The sequence below is a fragment of the Pleuronectes platessa genome, chromosome 11, assembly GCF_947347685.1.
Source record: "Pleuronectes platessa chromosome 11, fPlePla1.1, whole genome shotgun sequence".
NCBI classification, from domain to species: Eukaryota; Metazoa; Chordata; class Actinopteri; order Pleuronectiformes; family Pleuronectidae; genus Pleuronectes; species Pleuronectes platessa.
Window position 1 is genome coordinate 3,395,605 of NC_070636.1, and position 22,954 is coordinate 3,418,558.

At 42.5% G+C, this 22,954-nt stretch overlaps 1 protein-coding gene across 1 annotated transcript; it reads left to right on the top strand.

Annotated features, from left to right (window-relative positions):
- The first annotated feature begins 13,184 nt into the window (after nt 1-13,184).
- LOC128451108 (G-protein coupled receptor 151) lies at nt 13,185-14,321 on the top strand. The gene has a single exon (XM_053434878.1). It carries the CDS (start codon nt 13,185-13,187, stop codon nt 14,319-14,321), a length of 1,137 nt encoding a protein of 378 aa, XP_053290853.1.
- Nucleotides 14,322-22,954: the final 8,633 nt, after the last annotated feature.

Sequence of the window (22,954 nt, forward strand, 5' to 3'; positions counted from 1 at the left end):
CTCTTCACTGTCTTTTCCAGTCAAATCCCTAAATGACCATCATGAGATGATCTTGATCTCATATGAATCTAAATGGATCCAGAGCGGCTGGAGGTTGGACCTTCTCCATTTGGTGCCGCGCTGTGGTTTGGTACCGAAAAATATTTATGCACAACAGAAAAATGTCGACTGAAGATGAGGGAGTTTCAGCTTCTACTCCTAGAAATTACTTTTGCACACAACTAAACTGCAATAGATAACAGAATAAAAATAATTTATTGGTTTTACAAGAAGAAATCTGTCAGATATGAGGCTGAAAGACTGAATTTATTATAGATAAAGTGAATTTCTGTAACACTTTTTGTGTCTTAATCTTTTATTCATTCTGTTATGACTTAATATTTAGATTCTCTGTTGTTGTTGTGTTGTTTTGTTTGCTTTTATTTGTGGTATCGCTTTTATTAGATTTCTGTTTGTTAATTTAGTGTCACAGAGCCAAACTAATAAATGCAGAAGGATGAGAACATAAACTTAACAGCATGAAGAACACTCACAACAAAGGTTTGGATCAGCATCTGCTCTGGATTTGTTCTGGATCATCCCTTCGTTTTCAGGTTGTATTAACACGTGGGATGTATTTGATCAGTTAAGTCTCTGCTCATCAACGTGCGTCTAGATGAAGTGATGTGATTCCTACAGACAGAGAGAGAGAGAGAGAGAGAAGCTGTTACGGAGCCCGAGCAGCCTCCCTGCAGTCTTTAAGGGATTGAGCTAATACAGTGGAACAAAAGAGAGGAGCAGATCTAAAGTGGAGCGAGCAGGGCGACTGTTTGATGTCCCCGGGGAACTCAGAAATCATGTAAGCCCCCTGTAATTTACTGTTTGGGGTTGCCCGGGTAGGGTTAATTCCCATGAGGACCTTCTCCCAGTGTTTTTTATAAAGTCAGGATTTGTAAAGCTGCTCTCGTTGACCCCCTGCAGGTCATGAGGGCAGAGGAGCAGCGTGACCTCCTCGGGACGGAGTGTGTGTCTGAGAGAGACGTCTGGAGAGCAGGGAACCACGTCACACATGAGGAGGAGGAAACACAATCTGTTCAGTGTCTACAGCTAAATCTTTAAAACAAGTTCATGTGCCTCACGTGAAATGTTTACCTTGAAAGGTTTGTTCTTTTAAAATTATCTTCACCTGCAGGTTGGAGTCCGAAAGGAAAAATCAGTGTCCACAGATTCTAAATTGAAAGTTATTCATTTTTGAAAAAGCAGAAGTGAAGAGGAAGACGTGGCTCATCAGGACAACACACAGCGCCACCTACAGACACTTTCATGAAGACGTCACCGTTCTGTCAGAGCTGATTCAGAGACAGATGATCTGTGTGGGACTAAAATGCCACAAACAGGAAACACTTCACATCCAAGAAATTACACAGAAACTACATGAATATTTCATTTTACTGATTGAGCAATGTGGAACCTCCTTTTCTAAACTGACGTGCATCAGATAGACTAAAGCTCGGAGGATCTTTCTCCAGAACTAATTTGGCATTTGAAAGAAGAAGTTCACAAAACTCTGGAGTCAAGGAAACACGATGAATGTTGAACTAGGAACACATGTGATCAATAAGCAGGAAATTTATGTGAACTTTTACTTTCTCTGTTGCAAAAGTTCATACAAATCTTCATTCAGTCTCACTCATTCATCAAAGAGAGATATTTGTAAACTGGCTCCTGTTTTCAGATCAAACTTTCAGAACATTTACAGCAAGTTAGTTCAATAAGAAGAGCTCAAATGAAAGTGTGACACTTTAAAAACACAAAATAAAGATGGAAGACGCGTGTCCACTTTGTCCCATTACCCAGAAATGAAGCCAAAACATTCGGGGGATGAACGTCGCCATCTTGAAACAAATTCACCCAATTTCTATATCTTCAAATAACGAATTGAAAACCCAATTTATCAGAAACATGAACACTTGAGGAAAGATCAGAGTGATGGAAACCTCCTAAATTCATTTGAAGGATCAAAATGTGTGATCGTTGAGATGGAGGAGGTAGGGTTTGTGACCTATACTGCAGCCAACCACTAGGGGGCGATCAAGACGCTTTGGCTCCACTTTTACGTCGTCCATTTACGAAACAACCGATATATTTATGATAAAATATCACATTAGACCTCGGTTAATTACCAGGGGTAGAAATACAGTTATTTCTTTATTTCCTGGGAGTCAACAACAACAACAACATCATTTATTGAATTGAACAAAGGAGAAAAACTGCAGCTCATCGATTTGAAGCTTCATCGTTCTTCAGTTCGCGTGTAAAGATTTTCTTTCACCGCCTCATGAGAAAAAGATTATAAACCAAATGTTTGTGTTGTTTTCTTACACGTCACTTCTTATATAGAATTTAAAAAAACTCATCCTCAGGTTTACTTCCCATGATCCTTCACTGCAGCCCCCCCCCCCTCCCCTGTCTGTCTTCAGCCCTGACTTTGAGGCGCTCGCCCCAAACGTGCCCGAGGCGTCCCGGCGGTTCTTAGCCGTCACGGTCAACTCGTGGCGGCCGCGGGAGCAAAGAAGAAGAAGGTCAGGATTATGAAGGTGTGTGTTTGCTCTCGGAGGCCCAGCGACCTTCAACCTGCCCTCCAAACCGACACACTGACCGCTGCTATTGATGCACTCGCCGGGGAACAATGTCTCATCCCCACCGTGGGAGCGTGAGACCTTCATTCTGTCACATTAGCATCAGCAAACAGGAGCATTTGGTCCAGTTCAAGCTCGACTGTTGCACTTGTGCTCAGTGAAGAGGCTCAGTGGCTTGTGTGTTTGCTTTTGGAATAACAGATGTAAAAACCTATGACCTGTCGGCTTCATCTGATCGAGTGAGCGTCGTGAATATCATTACAAAATGAATAAAAACTAATCTTTCGTAATCTGGACTTTAACCTTTAGAGCAGCTAAAGTAACAGATTGATTTACTTGCACTTGTTCAATTCTATGTCGTTGACATCAGTTGATTTATTAAAATATTCTCATGGTTAAATATGAGACGGAAAACAACATTTAAAAGATATAAATACATGAAAACATAAAAGCTTCTATTACTCCATTTTTAAACTGATTTATCTTAATGCTGTTCTCTGTCATGTGTTTTATGACTTTTATGATTTTTCAATGTATTTTTTAATTATTTAACAGGTTGTTCCATCATTTTGTTTTCTGCCTGAAATATCATACGAGTAGAAAAATGCAGAAACAAACAAATATTCAGACACATGTATATACTACTACTACTACTACTGCTGCTAATTATAATAATAATAATAGCTAAATCCAAACATTACAATCATTTTAGGAGACACAAACATACATGAATACAACAAATGTACCACAAGAACAAACCCTTAGTCTATATATCTATATCTATATACTATGTAAACATCTTTATGTATCTCAGATATGTGCTTCTTTCAAAAGATCAGTTAATATTCTGAACAATAACAGTGTCACATATGCAGAGTTCATGACTTCATAACCTCAAACTTGTTTTATGCCTCTTATGTCTCAGTTGGCTTCATTAAATAAATAATATTAATTATCAACAATCAAAAGAATTGGTGAAACTTCTCATTCTGACTGACTTATTTAATATCCGATCCGATAAATGAGCATTTGGAGATATATCTGAATTACATATTTTTCTTTTGCACAACAATTAAACATCTACAGGACGAAGTCTGAGACCATGAATGCTGATTTAAAGCACATTATTATATTAATATTAATTTATAACAACAATATAATGTTTCAATGTTTTAATCCAGGAGTCGTTTGTGTAAAATTCATTCACCGATTGTTTTTAATTGATTCCAGATTAATTATAACCTCAACCTCACTGAGCAGCACCTGGAGCTGATGTCGTGACAACAACACAGACACACACATACACACACACACACACACACACAAACACACACACACACACACACACACACACACAGACACACACTGTCGTTGTTTCACTCACACCAGTGTAATTATGACATCATTAAACAACATATAAATGCACAGGGCGGTTTTAGGTGCAGATGTGTTTCTGAAAGTGTGATTTGTGTTGTTGACAGAGTGAGATGAAGCCGTGGGGGGGGGGGGGGGGGGCGCTCATCAGACACAGACGCCTCTAATCTGCCCACGAGACCCGGACCTGAGCTTCTGCAGTGGCCAGTGTCAAAGCCAAAGGCGTTTGTCCGTGTGCATTCATTGACAGGATCTCTGAGGTTTGTTTGTCAACACCACTCGTATGGCTTTGTTAATCCCCCCCCCACACACACACACACACACACACCCACACACCCTCTCCTCTCCCCGCCGCCTGTCCACTGATTGATAATTGATCCCTCGTTCAAACAGCCTCTTCGTGGCCACAGTTGCCTCTGAATGCCAAACGAGTCATCCGGCCTCGACCGGCCACAGCCGCCTAATCCCATAAACGAATGGGAATGAGTGTCGTCCTCTGCTGATGTCCAGAGCTCACTCGGCCATTTACTCTCAGATTGTTTGCTGATGAGGCCCCGGGCAGCCGACAGGGTCACTGCTGCCTGAGTCAGAGGCAGAGGAGGAGAAGATGGAGGTCTTCAATGAAAACACAACAATAGGAGGTGACAGCTGCGGCTCCTGGTGACGTCAGTTGGTTGTGTTCTGGTTGGGATTCGACTTTGTCCCTCTGAAACTCGAATGCTTTGTTGTGAAAGCTGCTCTGGAGTCTGTCGATGTGTGGCTACTACCCATGATCCTCTGCTTCCTGAACCAGAAGAGCTGCAGCTGTAACAAATCCACCAAGCTGTTGTTTAGAATTCTTCAATATTTTAAAGGTTTCCCGCTGAATATCGGAGATAAACTCTGTTCTTTTTAAAGACTTCAAGGTCTTTTTTAACTGATCTACATTCCTCTGCATTTTTGAATTGCTCTGGAGATTTTCAGGAACTTTTCCAGAGGGGCCCTGGGTAGAATGTCCGAATGAGTCTATGTGAGAATCGAGAGTAAGCATGTTGATAACGTTTCCAACACTTGAAGGACTGAAAATTACAAATATCTCAAATAAAGCTTTTACACCCCCCACCAATGCCAGTAGAGAAGTTTCAGTTTTTCTATTTTCATGTATAAAGAAATTGATACTTAGCTAGAAACACAAAACACACACAAAAAACACAAAAAATGTAATTGTGTCAGTGTTGGTTTTAAAGATAAATCACTTATTGCCGTTTTAAATACAAACATGTTGAAATCCATGCAGCGTTAAAAACCCTCCAGAAAGAAACAAATCTAGAAAACAGAAGAAACAGTTTTTATAAATCCCATTACGTGTGTATTTACGTGTCTCAGAGGACTTTAGTGTTCAGCAGTTCGTCCTCCTGCCGCCGTGCCTTCACTTTGAAGAGGACAGGTCAGCCAGTGATCAGTGGAGGGCCCAGAGCGACACCGCCTCGTTTGGAAGGCGCGACACAGAGGGTGACATTTAACTTGTTATTATTTCCCCGCGGAAGATTGGTGATAAATTGTCCATTATTTTTCCTTAAAAGTGAAAGATAAGAACACAGTCATTCGCCCTGGAGCCCGAGCGCCAAAACTATGCAGAATGACAGCCAATTATCGGGGCCTAGTTTGGGATAATGACTTTACAATGAATCTTTTGATTGAAATGTAACTGGCTTGGCCCTGGGCAAAGTGCAGGGGGGGGGGGGGGGGTGAATAGAAAAGTTACAGAAACATCGAGCACTATATAACTGTGTTCATCTCTCGCCCTCCCTCTCTCTCTCTCTCTCTCTCTCTCTCTCTCTCTCTCTCTCTCTCTCTCTCTCTCTCTCTCCACTCCTCTTTAGAAAACAGCTATAGGAGAAAGACAGAGATATGCATATAGTGATGAAAAAATTATTAAGTCGCAGAGCGCTCGCAGCAAACATAAATTAGCATATTCAGGGTAAATATGCAGACTATTTACGATAATAAGACCGGATTATTCAATTCAATGAATGTTAAATAGATGAGGAAATGGTATGTCTCTTATCTAGTCAAAGCTTCTATTCATTTTAATCGCTTCCCAATTGAACTCTTCATTTTTTATTCTCTCCGAGTTATTGTTCCCATTCCAGGCGGCGATGGCACCTACGGGTCCCGGGAGATTTCCGCCGGTCACGTGGTTTAAGTGGCGTTCACCTTATTCTCGGCGGAAATGGAGAAAGTCGACGTCACCCCGGGGCCAGCATCGCGATAAGCCCCTTTTCATTATGCACAGGGGCCGATGGAGAACAAGATTAGCGGGGCCTTGTGTGCATAGAGGCGAGAACATACAAGTCATCTAGATTAAATAGAAAACAGCCCCCCCCCCCCCCCCCCCCCCCTCAGCACGGGCACATAAACAAAACACATTTGGTTTCTTATTGTGTGCATTAAAACTGAAACTTTAATCAGTTCGACCGTGTGCTTGTGTGTGTGTGTGTGTTTGTGTGTGTGTTTGTGTGGTTATAATACAGTCGTCCACAAACAGACACATAGACGGCTGCTGCTGCTTTTCTTCTCTTTCACCAGTTTCTTAAAAATACCATGAAAGACACATTTGTACTAATTACATTTAATTATTTTTTAGCAGACATGTGGATCACATTTATTTTGTGAGCGTCTCCAGATCTTTGTTTCGACATTAAATGTGGTTTAGTTCTGTCACACTCGCTGAAGTTATTCAAGTGAAACACAGAATACTTTCAAATCAGGTACATAAACACATATATACTAGTATTTTAATGTCTGTCACTAAGTACATTGTGATTTTGTTGTGGAATATTTACAGCTGTGGGTTTGTACACGTCTGGTGCTGTAGTGTGTGTTTAGGGTGGGGGGGGGGGGGGGGGTCATGTTCGTAGACACATTAATCGTTTTTTGATTTATTGATAATAAGAAAGATTTAGATGATCATTGTTTTTCACTCCTTTCTACCACAAACCAGGATTGAGTGATTATTTTTTTCTTGGTGCAGTTGCAGCCATGAAACACTTGTGTGTGTTTCTACAGTCGAGCAGCTCTATAGTTTAATTGCAGAGGCTTAATTAGGACTAATAATGACGGCGAATAGCTCCTGGCCTCTGATTGGTTGAATGTGCAACAAGCTGCCAGTTGAGCTGAATGTTTATGACACTAAATCCAAGAAGCAGTATCTATTTTCAGGAAAATGAAGGAACCAGACGGAGTCACACCAACACCTGGTGGAGCTTTCAGGATTTTATCAGACGGACGTTAGGAAGTAATCAACCTCTTGAGACGTGGAGATTGTAACTGTGGGTAATTCAAGATCATGTACGGGTGCATATCACACGATAAAGTCAATGGCTGAACAAATTGTGAAAATATGCAACATATAACTTCATATTCAACTTAAAAACATGGATGATAAACGTGGTTCTTCTAGTATTATCGACCACTCAAAGCATTTCACAGTTCAAGCTACATCACACACCATGTTCACACACTGTCAGATGTCAGGGGCAATTTTTAGCATCTTGCCCAGCGGCACTTTGGCACACTGACGGGATGGAACCACTGACCTTCTGGTGAGCTCACTTTCTGTTGTGCAGCCACGTTGCATTGTGGGTGATTGAGGGTCAGGCGAAGGTGATTGCTGATGTCAAAACACAATCTCTTAATAAGACTTTTGTAAACTACATTTTTCCCATTGAAACCAGTTCAGTGCAGTAAACTGGTTCCGGTAAAATCTCTCGGTTCAATACAATTCAAATTCAAATTCCTGTGTCCTCCTGTGTTCCGTGTGTCAAGCGACTGTTTTCAAATCCACTTGTGAGTGAAGGTCTCCATCTAGTGGCTGAGAGGCGGAAATGCTTTGGCCTCGGTCACACAATACTTCATGTGTCGCCTCCTGCTGGTGAGATGTTGGTACTGCAACAACAGCCAGTTTTACAGGAAGTGAGATCCTGAGGATTTTGTTAAGAGATGTTTCTAAAGCAAAGAAATATCCTTTGAAACTCAAACACTAGATTAATATAAGTTTTAATTAGCTGAACATAATAAAGTGATCTAATCATACAAAGAAAAAGCTTATTTACCAGCAGACAACACATCATATTGTGGGTTATATGTCGGTTTATGATTCAGTTTTTGCATTTTTGTGCAATATTGCTCAAATTGTCATATTATGGGATTAAAAAGAAGATGTTTTGAAAGTTAAAAGGAAAATCAGACGCCCTGTAAATGAATCCAAACATCATGCTGCTGTGAATCGTGTTTTTTTTCATCTCATGTCAAACTTGAAATGATGAAATATTCAGAGGAAAGAGCTGGGATGCTGTGGTGAAGGGTTTCCGTCACATGGTGGCGCTCTTCTATCAGTGGTTCTATAGATCAGGTCTGAAGCCCAGTGAACCTCTCAGTGTTCTGACTGTCACGATCTGTCACCCTGAATGTCTCCATTATAAAATCCACTCATTTACCAGTATCTTAAAAGTCTCTGCTGAGATTCTTTACCTTTTATTATGGAAATCAAACATTCTTTTTATGTCATACTTGAGCAGAAATGTTCCTTTCTCAGTGTTAATATTATTTATTAATGTCGCTCTAATGACTTTACTTCTGTACCATGATGTAAAATACGAAATAGTCACTGTTTTGTCTGTGATATGTTGTTATTTATTATTTATTATTTTATTTGACTATTACAACAACATTTTAACGTCTAACTCGACTTAAACCTGTAATATAGATTTATTTTATAATTTCACACAACACACTGGCCCAAGATGAGATGATCCAAAGACTTTTTCATTTATACGAGTTCTTATTGTTTAATTGTGAAGGGGAGTTTAACTCATTCAATTATTTGAGCTGTTCCAAATATCTGAGGTTATTTAAACCCATCACATATAATACGACTGATGTAATAATCTTTATGTGTAAAATAAGATTCAGAAGAGCAACTAAAGAAGTGAAAGCAAAACACGACGAGAATGAAATATCAAAGTAGCATCATCTGTCGTCTGTGTCTGTGAAGTTTGTCACATTACTCTGGATATTGGAGAGATAACTGTATTCCTTGGGTTTGCTGCTCAAAAAGCTTTTATTAAATGTGACGTGTAATAAGCCGTCACTGTCCGAGCCTGGATCAGTGGTGACAGCAGGCGGCGGGGGGGGGGGGGGGGGGGGGGGGGCACAGCGGGCTGCACCACAGAGCTCACATTCATCTGCATAGAAAAGCAGCGTTACACCAGTAATCATTAAAAAGCTGGAATGATATTCACTAAACCCATAACCGATAATCTATAAGTGTTGACACCACATTCCCAGTCACCTGTCTTTGTTTATGTCTTTGATTTTGTGATTAGAGAAGGAAAAAATAAAAGCCTTCATATTAACCAGCTCCCCCTGCCACACACACACACACACACACACACACACACACACACAAACAAACACACACTGTATAAGGGAAAAAAAAAAGGTCTGACATTAATTATTTGCTATTCTGCAGGCGGGGGGGAGTCTGCCCTTTTGCCGAAGGGACTCATTTCTCCCTTTGCGTGACGCCTGAATCAAATGAACACAAACAGTGATGAAGATTTTAATGTTTCCCTGCAGCTCGTCACAAACCAACAACACGTTCATTCACACACGCTGGGAAATTAGAACCGTGGAGGAGGTGAAATCCATCTCGAGCGTCTCGGAGTCAAGTGCTCTCCATCCACAGGTTGTCCTGGCAACTGTCAATCTCGTCAACTACAGGAGCGGCAGTCACTCTCCATGTGGCGGGCGGGGGGGCACGGGGGCACGGGGGGGGCAGGGGGACGGGGGGGGGGGGACTTGAAAGGAGTCACTCTCCACATGAAGGCCGGGTCGCAACACATCAACAGCCAATTGCTAATCGCTTCTCCACTTGTGAGAACTAACATCAATATGGAGGAGCCGGTGACTCATGTGGGCGGTCACCTGAGGAAACCTCGTCCCCTGGTCTCAACTTTGATCCTCGTGAATGACGCTTATTACAAAACAGCAGCGTTTGCTTTTCTCTTTGATTCTGTAAAAAGCTTTTCCACATCAAGGGATCCGGAGACGGACATTTGTCCTGGCAAGCTGGGCTTGTATAAGGCCAGACGTCCCCATGGTGGAAAAACCACTTCTGCTTTGTTTCTACTCCGGGTCGTCTCCAAAAGGGAACATTACTGGAGCCCAGTTAGTAAGTCTTTGGGTTTTTTGTTTGTGTACTAAAAACTCCCCCGACCCTTCTCTCCGTCTTTCTTTACTGCTACTATGTGTGTCGCTGGCTCGGCAGAAGCCTGGGGGGGGGGGGGGGGGGGGACTATCAGGGATCTAACTCTCATACAATACTGATGCAGTGTAGACCGGAGTGGCCGGTGGAGGCAGGGAGGAAAAAAAGAAAACCATACGGACATTAGCTCTTGTGTCTCAGCTGGTCTGGGTTGAAAGAGCCCGAGGATTTCAGACTCCTTCATCCTCAGAAAACCCCGGTTGAGAAACGGTTCAGGTTCAAGATGACTGGTGGAAGAAGATAACAGAACATTAAAGCGTCTTTTAGAAGTTAACAGAGCTCGTGATTGACAGAATGAAAACATCTCAGGAGGAGAAGATCTTGTTTGCTCCCCCTCACATGATTTGAAGAGTTTCTCAATGCACGCTTACTCATTTCATTCATTCATATCAGGACTAAGAGTTCAAAGTCATGTCAGCAGGTCACAAATACATTTTTTGTTGATTCCAAGGAAGTGTTGTCCTCATCTTTTTAGATTTAAGTTCTGTGTTCAACACAATAAATCCCGTTAATTAGAGTCTGACACATTTATAACCTCACTACAGGTAAACTTCTGTTAAGTGACGGGAACCAAACTTACAACAACAACAACAACAACAACAACAACAACAGCATTGTGCATTGAAGCATTCATTTAGATTCACTCATGTATTGATCAATTTACCACCAACAATATTGTTTTTATTGTGATAGAATGTTAACCAGACATTTGTGGTCCCCAGAGGATCAACCCTCCAGACTTTGATCAAACCTTTGAACAGCACCATCATCAGGCCGGAGTTTCAACTGCCCGACACTTATTATGACTTTTTCCTCAGCCTCAGATACAGTTTACCTCCCAGTACATTATAGTTTACAGTTTGTACTTTTTGATGCATTATGATGCAACATGCAGGTCTCTTCCGCTTAGAACCTTATAAGTCAAAAGTACATCTGTGAAAGGAACTGCGGGTTTGTATTGTTGTAATCACGCTGCACTGGTGGTTCTCCTGCAGGGAAATCAGAGGGAACTGCTCGTATTCTTAGCCGTGCACAATCCACGACACATCAATTATCCCTGATTGCTGCACACTGCGAGGGCAGCCCCCCCCGCTCGTGCTTTCATCCCTCTAAATACCACCGGAGTCTTTCTCTACCTCTGAAATCACACCGAGGTCGCGGCTCTTCATTCATTAGATCTGGAGCTCCAGAGTCACTTTAAACCCACTCGCTCCATCCGTATCTCTCACGTCTCCCCAACCCCATACTGCGATGGTGCTACCCGTCTCCTAGCAACCAACCCTCTTGGAGGAGGTGACAACATTTGCATTACCACCACCACCACCTTCACCCCCCCCCCCCCCCCCCCCCTCCACCCCCTCCCTCCCCTTCACCATCCGGATGCTCTTCAAGTCGAGTAAACACTCTCCGGTGCAGTCGGCTCTCCGGCATCAGGGCCAGGGCTTCAGCCGGATGAGTGGCGTGAAATTAAGTCTATTTTTGTTTGTTCATATATGAATAAATTAACTGCTTTGTGAATACGCCCAGTAAAACAAGACACAATGTGGTTAATTCAAGTTTATTTGTGGCCCAAGTTGTTATTTCCAAAGTACAGAACATGTTAAATAAACATGTGATACACCAATTCATGGGTCCATGCTACAACACATTTACTTCGGGTGTTTCTTTCTAATGAGGTGAATTTTATAAAGTTTATGAATTGTAACTAATGGTTTAATTGACGGTGAATCAATACTTTCATATGCATGATCCTGATTACATCAAGAGGATCAGGATCAGATCAGCTTACATCTCTACTTACTGCTAATAAATCAGCTGTAAACTGCATCTTATCTCATTATCTCATTAATAAATGCTCAATGTTATGTTTTACTTTCAAATAAAGTCTCTAGTTGAATAATGATAAACAGTGAAACATAATTGTTGCGGATGCACAAAGAAGGGGCACAGAAAAGTCAATAAACAGACTCCAGTTATATAAACCTACTTAAGTAGCTATGATGTGCTTCTGGTCATCTGCATGCAGTGAATTAAGACACTTACTGACTTTGAATGTATTTCAAAACACTCTAAAAACTTGAATACACTATAAAAGTTCAGCGTTGTACCTTAGATACTAAGTTTGACCACAACAATACACAACAATTAAAGAGATTAAAACTTGCCTTGGACAAAATTCAAGATGTTGTTTTCTTAATTCTGTCAGTTTGCAAATCTGGGGGAATTGTTGGCATCAATTACAACCATACTTATTATTTTCGCAAGTATAAACAGATTGAGGATGAAATTAAGAATCATTAATAATCAAAGTAAATGGTTTCTGTCCCCATTGAGCAGTTGCATGCCTTCCAGCCACACTCCAGTTCTTGTGGTGTGATTATTATTAAAACATTGCATATGGCGGCACCACGCGCCATCTGTTGCTGGTTTTTCCATATTGAAGTCAGCGTTTTGGGATCTAAAGAGATGACTAAAAGAAAAGAAGCGTCAGTAAACTCCGGTCCCCTCTGACTCGACGCAGCAGCCGCCCCTGATTCCCTCTGAGCTGCTGAATGTAAATCACATCCCGCTGCGCTCACATTTGGGCTGGCTGCAGCCTGGAGCCGTGCTCACTGACAACATGACGTGAGTGGTTGACGATGCTAAATGGCAGCACTTGAAATAGCCTACCTGCCGGTCTGCGCACACACTTGCTGAAGCGATCGCGACCCCATTAGATGCGTTTCAGCACCGAGACGCGCTGGACAGCTCCTCCGTCGTTTTTCCATCTCCGGGACTTTACAGAAGAAAAAACACACAAAGTGGAACAAAGATAAACAACAGACTTTTTCATTTGATTTTATCACAACATTTTTTTCACTTCGAGGAGTTGGAACTTTTCAGACATGGATTCGAATCGAGCAGCGAACGTCTCCTCTTTTGATTTCGTTGGAGGAGTGCAACTTCTCCAGGGGGAGGACACCAGAACAGCCGTGCCGGTCCTGCTGATCGGGATCTGTGTGTCCGGGGCTGTCGGGAACCTGCTCGTGCTGCTGATTTTCATCCGAGACTTCAGGAACGGAAGAGGCTCCGAGGTGAAGGCGCTCCTCGCCTCCTTGGCCTCCACGGACTTGGTGATCCTGCTGCTGTGCGCCCCGGTGCGCGCCGTCACCTACTACAAGCAGACCTGGACCCTGGGGAGCTTCGTGTGCAGCACCTCCGACTGGTTCCAGCACTCGTGCGTGGTCGCCAAAACTTTAATCCTCGCGGTCTCCACAAGAGCCAAGCACACGCTGGTCCCCTGCGCCGCCACGGGGGCCCCGCACGGCCCGACGTGGATCCACGGAGCCCTGGCGTGTATCTGGATTGTGGCCATGATGGTTCCGATTCCGCAGATGCTCTTTGCGTCTTTGCAGCCGTATGGCCGCGACACCATCTGTGTCGCCGTAACGCCAGCGTGCGCGTCTGACTTCATGAGTTTGTTCTATAAGATTTACCCAACGGCGACCTTTTTGGTGCCGGTCATCTTTACGCTTGCCTACTACACCAAGACTCTGCACGCTGCGGTGAACCACGCACCCAGCCCGCGGCAGCAGAGCAAGGTCACCCTGGTTTTACTGTGTCTGAGCAGCGCACTCGGGCTCATGCTGCTGCCGGAGTTGGGGACATTCACCTGGACGAGGCTCGGCTACAACAAACCTCCTGTGGGTCTGATCATCTTTGCGCAAGTGCTCCTTTACGCATGCAGCTCCTTCTCTCCGGTGATCTTAATGACCATGTACGACGATGTGCGCGAAGGATTGGTCACCATCTGGTTCGTCGCCACCTGCAGAAACTCCAGGAACATCCCCAGGATCAACAGGTGTCCAAAAACGGAGGGGAACGGAGCGGAGTCGGGAGCCAACGCCGTCGCCAACGCGGTCCCCGGGGAGCAGGACAAGACCTTCCCGGACGTGGAGCACTTCTGGACGGGGCGCAGGAATACGCACGTCGAGGAGGAGCAGGACCCGGTCCCGTGGGAGAGAGAGGAGAAGATGCTGTAGTAGAGAGTCAGACGTGAAAGTGTCTTTTGTTAGAAGACCTCAACTTCTCAGCCGGTTTCTAGTTTGTTGACCCACAGTGCAGACCCTCGTTGAAAGGCTGTAGTGGCCTGTTTGCTGTCGTGAGGTTGATTAGATGTAAAATGAACTTGTACACTCTCGTGTTTTGATGTTACAGATGTTTCTACTGTAGATAATCTACTTTGAATATTTGCACTGTCGTAGATCACCTTTATTAGAGGTTTGTACAGAGATGAGTCAAATGTAAATATCCAGGACACTCGAGCATCAGAGGGTTTGTTGTGATTGTGTATGTGTGATGCGTAATGTGGATATTAAACCATTCTCCATTAAGGACTGCTCTGTTCTTCTAGTTTTTTCATAATCAGGGATAAAACACGAACAAATCAAATCTCTCCATGTAATTCAGGAGGCTGTGATATGACAGACGCCGTGATACACAGACATCGTTTCACTGTATTAAATTCACGACTAATCCAGCTGCACATTTCAGGTCAAGTCAATCATCATATTTCAGTGGAAAGCAGCTCACTCAGGAAGTCACGGGGTAAAATCAGGTCAATATTTCTCACTCCATTCTCCTGCAGTTTGAATAGAACACGTCACAATGCAGAGTCACTTCAGGTGCATGGTGTTTACTTAAGTTTACTGAGTTTACATGAAATCCTTCTTTAAATTATTCACACGTAAAACTACAAAAGCATTAACATGAAAAAATACTCTAAGTACTAAGAGTAGAAGTACTCATAATGCAGAAGGGGCCATTCCAGAGTGACATATATGATATAATTAGATTTTAATTATTGATGCATTACATCTCTTTAATGATGCAGCTGCTAAAGGGCTAAAGTACCTCACAACTATAAATTATTTATAACTGACTGTAATGTAGTTGTTAACAGATGTAATGGCATTCTTGTGTGTTTTTCCAATTAAATACTTATTTTGTAATTACTACTTTATAAATATCTGCCTTTTATTACATTGTCATTTAATGTCTTTGTATTCAGATTTAATATTTGTGCACATATAATGGTTGTGTTATTTATGAAACAATGTGATTTAAAGTTATAAACAATCTATCATATGTCAAATGGATTAAATTAAAGGTTAAATGAAGGTAAAGCTTTCCTACAAACATGAAAGTACAGTAATGAAACCTCTGTGAGTCATTATTATAACGTTTGATAACTTTGTATCCTTAAAAATAACTAAAGCAGCTTACTCACATTTTAAACAGGGAAAATTATGAACTGCGTTTTGGTAGGTACATAAAAAAACAGTGATAATATTTCTCAGATCAGAAACAGCCGTGTCTGAGCAGATGGTCGGACGCATCACCGCCTCCAACGCCGCCACCGCCACCACCGTGTCACATGACCTGCGTTGGCAGTCTGACCTTTCAGTGGTCGTGAAAAGAAACCGGCTTTCGGTCGTCTGTGTGTTTCCCAGTAAAGCAGCGGCCGCCCGTGGCTCAGACGCCCCGGCAGATTTGACATTTTAGAGAAAAGAAAGGTTACAGGTTGAAGAGGAAAAAACACGAGCCTCCGAAGCTCCTCAGTGCGATTGTGCTCCGGCACATAATTTATTCATTGACAATAAAACCATGTTTCCAAACGTCTGCCCTTGAGACACTTGGTTTTTCATTGACTGTGTTTCTAGAGTTCTTCATTATAGGCGAATGTGACGCAGCCTCATTCAGACCATTCACTTGACAAATCCACCAAATTAATTATCACACATTTTCTGCCCTCCATGTTCTCTCCTCAATTAATTAAAGATAGAGGCGGCGTCCTGCTGTCGACAACGTGCTGATGACCTTTCAGAGAACAAACATGAAGTCAACGACACTGAGCGACGCAAAGAAGGGAAAAGAGGGATGAGAGAATAGATAAAATGAGAAGAGATTAAATGAGAAGAGAAGAGAAGAGAAGAGAAGAGATTAAATGAGATGAGATGAGATGAGAAGAGAAGAGAAGAGATGAAATGAGAAGAGAAGAGAAGAGAAGAGAAGAGAAGAGAAGAGAACAGATGAAATAAAATGAAATGAGATGAGAAGAGAACAGATGAAATAAAATGAAATGAGAGAAGAGAAGAGAAGAGAAGAGAAGAGATGAGATGAGATGAGAACAGATGAAATAAAATGAGATGAGATGAGAAGAGAAGAGAAGAGAAGAGAAGAGAAGAGAAGAGAAGAGAACAGATGAAATAAAATGAAATGAGATGAGATGAGATGAGATGAAATGAGAAGAGATGAGAAGAGAATAGAAGAAATAAAATGAAATGAGATGAGAAGAGAAGAGAAGAGAAGAGATGAGAAGAGAAGAGATGAACAGAGATGAACAGAGATGAACAGTGATACACAGCAGATATAGCTTCATATGAAAAAGCACAAGAGTAGATTGAATGGAATACAAAAATATAGTTCATAAAGATAAGACATGTAACCCTGACAGTCAAATACCCACAAAATATAAGATATAATCAAAATAAAACCCAAAGGCTTAAAGAAAAAGTTGTCTTGTGTCATCTGTCAATTCCAGCAGCTGGGGGGGTAAAAGCAGCTTCGCCAGCTTTTGACTTAATCCTTGAAAGGACGGAGTCAAAAGGACGTGTGTCTGAATCCAGCTAATAATAACCAGACCTTTTACAGCTTTATAGACGGGCAGGAGAGATGTAGAATTCAACGATGAGCTCAGTCGAAGCTCAGAAACCTGCAGGAAAGAGATAAAGATTCTCAACCGATTCTTAAAATGGTCATTGGTTTATTCTGGAGATGCAACTGGACTCTTAGATAGATAGATAGATAGATAGAAGGATAGGTAGGGAGACAGACAGACAGACAGACAGATAGATAGATAGATAGAAGGATGGATGGATGGATGGATGGATAGATAGATAGATACAGTGCCTTGCATAAGTATTCACCCCCTTGGACTTTTTCCCATTATGTACTGTTACTAACTGGAATTCAAATAGACTTAAATAAACTTTTTCCCGTTTGATCAACAAAACATGCATAGTACTTTGGAGGTGCAAAATACATTTTATTGTGACACAAACAATAATGAGAACAAAAAAGTTGACATCTGTTGGGTGCATAAGTATTCACCCCCCTGTGTCAATACTTGGTAGAACCCCCTTTCGCTGCAATTACAGCTGCAAGTCTTTTGGGGTATGTCTCTAACAGCTTTGCACATCTAGAGATGGAAAGGTTTGTCCATTCTTCTTGGCAAAAAAGATGAAGCTCAGTCAGATTGGATGGAGACCGTCTGTGAACCGCAATCTTCAAGTCTTGCCATAGATTCTCTATTGGATTGAGGTCTGGGCTTTGACTGGGCCATTTTAAGACATTAACATTCTTTAATGCAAACCATTCCTTTGTAGCTCTGGCTGTATGTTTAGGGTCATTGTCCTGCTGGAAGATGAACCTCCGCCCCAGTCTCAAGTCTTTTGCAGACTGCATCAGATCTTCTTCAAGGATTTCCCTGTATTTGGCTCCATCCATCTTTCCCTCTATTCTGACCAGTTTCCCTGTACCTGCTGAAGAGAGGGCATCCCCACAGCATGATGCTACCACCACCATGTTTCACTGTTGGGATGGTGTGCTCAGGGTGATGGGCAGTGTTGGGTTTTCGCCACACATAGCGTTTTGCATTGAGGCCAAAAAGTTCAATTTTGGTCTCATCTGACCAGAGCACCTTCTTCCACATGTTTGCTGTGTCTCCCACATGGCTTCTGGCAAACTCCAAACGGGATTTTTTATGGATACCTTTCAACAATGGCTTTCTTCTTGCCACTCTTCCATAAAGGCCAGATTTGTGGAGTAGACGACTAATAGTTGTCCTGTGGACAGATTCTCCCACCTCAGCTGTGGATCTCTGCAACTCCCCCAGAGTAACCATGGGCCTCCTGGCTGCTTCTCTGATTCATTTTCTCCTTGTCCGACTCTTCAGTTTGGGTGGACGGCCTCCTCTTGGTAGGTTTGCGGTTGTGCCATATTCTTTCCATTTTCTTATGATGGATTTGATGGTGCTCAGAGAGATGTTCAAAGCTCTGGATATTTTTTTATAACCTAACCCTGCTTCATATTTCTCCACAACTTTATCCCTGACCTGTTTGGTGATCTCCTTGGTCTTCATGATGCTGTTTGTTCAGTAATGATCTCCAACAAACTCTGAGTCCGTCACAGAACAGGTGTATTTATTCTGAGATTAAATTGCAGACAGGTGGACCCTATTTACTAATTATGTGACTTGCAAATGTGACTTGTGAATGCAATTGGTCGCACCAGATCTTTGTTAGGGGTTTCACAGTAAAGGGGGTGAATACATATGCACTCCACACTTTTCAGATTTTCATTTGTAAATAATTGTGAAATCCATGTAATATTTCCCCCCACTTCCAAATGATGCACTTAATGTGTTGGTCCATTACATAAACTCACGATGAAATAAATTTTAATCTGTGGTTATACCATGACAAAATGTAGAAAAGTCCAAAGGGGGTGAATACTTATGCAAGACACTGTAGATAGATAGATAGAGAGAGAGAGAGAGAGAGAGAGAGAGAGAGATAGATAGAAGGATGGATGGATAGATAGATAGATAGATAGATAGATAGATAGATAGATAGACAGATAGATGGATAAAAAGGTAGATAGATAGATAGATAGATAGATGGATAAAAAGGTAGATAGATAGATAGATAGATAGATAGGTAGGTAGGTAGATAGATAGATAGATAGATAGATAGATAGACAGACAGACAGACAGACAGACAGATAGATAGATAGATAGATAGATAGAAAAATAGATAGAGAGATAGATAGATAGATAGATAGATAGAAAGATAGATAGATAGATAGATAGAGTCTTTATTGTCATTGCACACAGTTGATTGCACTTCTAGGTTAAAGCCGTAGTAGAGATGTGACCTTTGACCCCGATGGTGTGTGAACTTTCCAGGACCCGGATCATTCACAGTTCCAGAACAGTCGACACAGGGTGAGGTCGAGGTCGAGACAGATTTCATCACCCAGAGCGATGTTTGTCTCCTCGCAGCAGGACTGAGGCTGAGTTTGAAAGAGAAACACCTCGACTGTCTCATAAAAGATCTGCCTGAGTGTTTTTTCTCTCCTGTATTGAACTGGATGCTTCAGGGAGGTTTAAAGAATGTAAAACAGCAGAGAACAGAGCTCCATGTTGCCTAAAAAGCTTCAAGCTGTTTCTGAGGAGGCCAAATTACTTCATAGAAATGATTTATCATGCAGCTTGAACACATTTATAGCACTGACTCTTATGTAACAGCAAACCGAGGCCTTTAGAAAGTCGAGGGTGTTTAGCTGCTGAGAACAGAATCCTTCTTCAGTCCTTCGATGTCGGTCGATTTAAAAACATCCCTGAGGACGACAGGATGTGTGAATTGGGTCAATTACAGTAAGGGAGGCTGAGCATGGATCACGGTTTCCCTCTGTAATGTGTCTTATTATGAAAATCTTTATTATTTGAAATTAAATGAAAGCAGAATTGCTCTGGAGCACTGCTGATGACAGACAGGAATTGTTGTTTAATTTGAATTCTTTTCATTTTTTAAATCTTGGAAAAAACGTCAGGATTTGATTATTGATGTTATCGATGATGCTACCCTGGTTTCTTTCTTTCTCTTTTTGCCCTTCTGTCTAAGTGATGGAATTATCACCATGTTCTCAGAGTTTGTGGTAACATCCACGATAACTGTTGTTCAATGGAGCCGTGATGCTTCATCCATTCTGCTTCACTAGGTCACATAAACATAATTCTGGCATAAAAGTGCCCCGGCTGCCCTGAGGCGTTTAAACTCTGTCCCACTTCCACTCTCCACGTCTGCTCCACAGAAGAGGAAGAGCTCCCTTCATCACAGTCAGACATGTCAATGAAAGCCGTCTCATCCATCATTCACGCAGCCAGGGAGCGTTTTCATACGTTGCTTAACTCCGCTAAAGACTGAACTGACGAACTTTAGCCGCTCTGAACTCTGACAGCTCGTGAGATTAGAAAGTCAGCGTCCATTAGCAGGAGGAGAGAGAGGGAAGAACAAGGTGTGAGATGATGGCTGAGGTGGTTTTAAAATGAACCCTGCCAGCTCCAGCTCCTGTGGCCGCAGACGGAGGAGGACGTCAACATCACAGAACTCATCCACTAAAGCCTGAGATAGAACATTTCTGTGGCCCCCACGCGAGACCTTGCAGGGAATTTATTTTTCAACATGAGTGCTCCGTGGTTGCAAAGCTAAAGGGCTCTGAAAAGAGTCCGGTCCTGCTCTTTTATCGAGATGCACATGGTGTTTTTTCTCCCCACTCAACCATGATGGGCTGTTGCTGCTGCCTCGGGCTCTGAGCGTCCTCCTTCCTGCTCACGAGTGTTTGCCCTGCAAGATGTGAAAGGTTTCAGTCAAACAGGATTCACTGAGGGTTTTCAGACTCTGTCCTGAGCTGCATGGAGAGAGTGGCAGCGGGGGGGGGTTATCGCATAAAGATGGTTTAGTTCAACATTCATTGTCAGATTTTTTCAGTTTCTGCAATTAGATTTGAGTTTTGCTTGAAGTAAAGAAGTAAACCCGGCTCCATCCGTCATCCGAGTTAAGGAAATCCAGTCTGCTAAGCTGTTTTTCATCATTATAGAGACCATACAAGAAATAAAGGATAATCAATACAGGTCAAATTGGCAATTTTCTTAGAAACATATCTCTTGGATCTGACTCTCTACATTCGTTTGTACATGGCTGTGATTTGTTGTTAGTTTCGGAAATAGATTCTTGACCGCCCCCCGGTGGCTGGCTGCAGTATGTAAAAAGAAACCGCACCTAATCTAAGCTAAAAAGTCAAAGTACACGTCGATTATTTATTTTATGGTAAGTTTGGTTTTAATTGGACATTTAATGCTATAAAAATAAGATGAAACGTCCTGATTAGTCAAGCATCTTTACAGGAGGGACCTTGATATCGTGTTTAGGACAGTTTGTCTCTATAACTTCCTGGAAGATGTTGATGTCTTTAAAAATGTCATGAGATCTATGAGACAAAGAGATGTTTTACTTCCGGAAGCTCACACAACACATATAATTCAATAAACGATAAAGTGTTTACCTGAGCATCGAAACAGAACGTCTTTAATCGTGATGAACCAACATCCTGTCCAATGCCATTATCCTTCCCATCATAATCCTCCAGCAATTCACTGGGATCCTGTTCATGTTGGTAATAACTCACTGCTGGTAAATAAAGAATCTCCATTAAATGAGATCCCTGTCATGCAGAGACACGTCTCCTCTTAATGCAGAGTCATGCTCACTTCACTTGGAACAGGCAGTTGAGGGAAATATTCACGTTTTAATTGTATATTTCATACTTTTATTTTGTACAGCAGACGCCTCCTGATCCAGTGTGTGAGTGAGTGGCGCCATCTTGTGGTTTAAAATGAGCTCAGGCCAGGATTGGAATTGGAGTCGGTCATATAACTGCTTTAAAACTGTGTCTTCCTTATAATGCAAAACTGTATTACTATCATGTTTTTTTTATGACTCAGCACTTATTGGGAGAATGGTGACTCAGGTGACTCAGCTATATTTGATCCGTTTACACTCTTTAATTTCCGTGCAGGGATCATTAAAATCCATCTTATCTAGTTTGGAAACTCTTCAGTTATCAAGCTTTAAAGATATATGACAGTACCGAGGGTCACGTGTTCGAATAACACGACGCCTGCATGACACTCACACGGAGAACATTAAAACAAACATTTATAAAACATAAAAATGACGACACTGCAGGAACAACTTTTAACCTTCGCTCTATTTAATATTAGTATATTCCTGCACCAGGGGAAACCCGCTCCGTGGGTTTGAATCCCTGTCTGTGGCCTTTCTGTACGGTTTACATGTTACATGTATGTTTGCTCTTCCCCCTGCAGGGTGACTGAGCTGAGTTTAGGTTGATTGACACTCTGGACGTGACTGGTGACCTGCACAGGTTGTACATAGACTGTATATAAACTCATTGGATGTACCAGTAATATAATTATATATTTTTTCTATGCATAGATAAGCTAGTCCTCTCTCTCCCTCCCTCTATCTCCATCCCTCTCTCTTGATCTCTGTTTCCCTCCCTCTCTCTTTCTCTCATCCCCCCAGCTCTCCCTCCCGCTCTGTGTATCTCTACCCCTTCTCCCTTCTCCCTCTCTCTCTCTCTCTCTCTCTCCACCCCTCTCTTTCTCTCACCCACCCCTAACTCTCTCTCTCTCTCTCTCCCTCTCCCTCTCCCCAGCTACTCTCTCTCGAACCACCTTCTCCCTCTCTCTCTCTCTCCCTCTCCCCCGACCCTCTCTCTCTCTCTCTCTCCCCCCACTCTCTCTTCTCCCCCTCTCCCCCCTTTCTCTCCCCTTTCTCTCCCCTCCCTCTCTCTCTCTCTCTCTCTCTCTCTCCCCTCTCTCTCTCCCCCCTCTCTCTCTCCTCCCCTCTCCGCCCCCCCCCCCTCCCTCTCTCTTTCCCTCTGGTTATTTCTCTCTCCCTCTCTCTCTCCCTCTCCTCTCCCCCCCCCCCCCCTCTCTCTCCCTCTCTCCCACCCTTCTCCCTCCCTC

Excerpts from the sequence above, each read along its gene's own strand:
- LOC128451108 (XM_053434878.1), top strand. The coding sequence starts at position 13,185 with ATGGATTCGAATCGAGCAGCGAACGTCTCCTCTTTTGATTTCGTTGGA.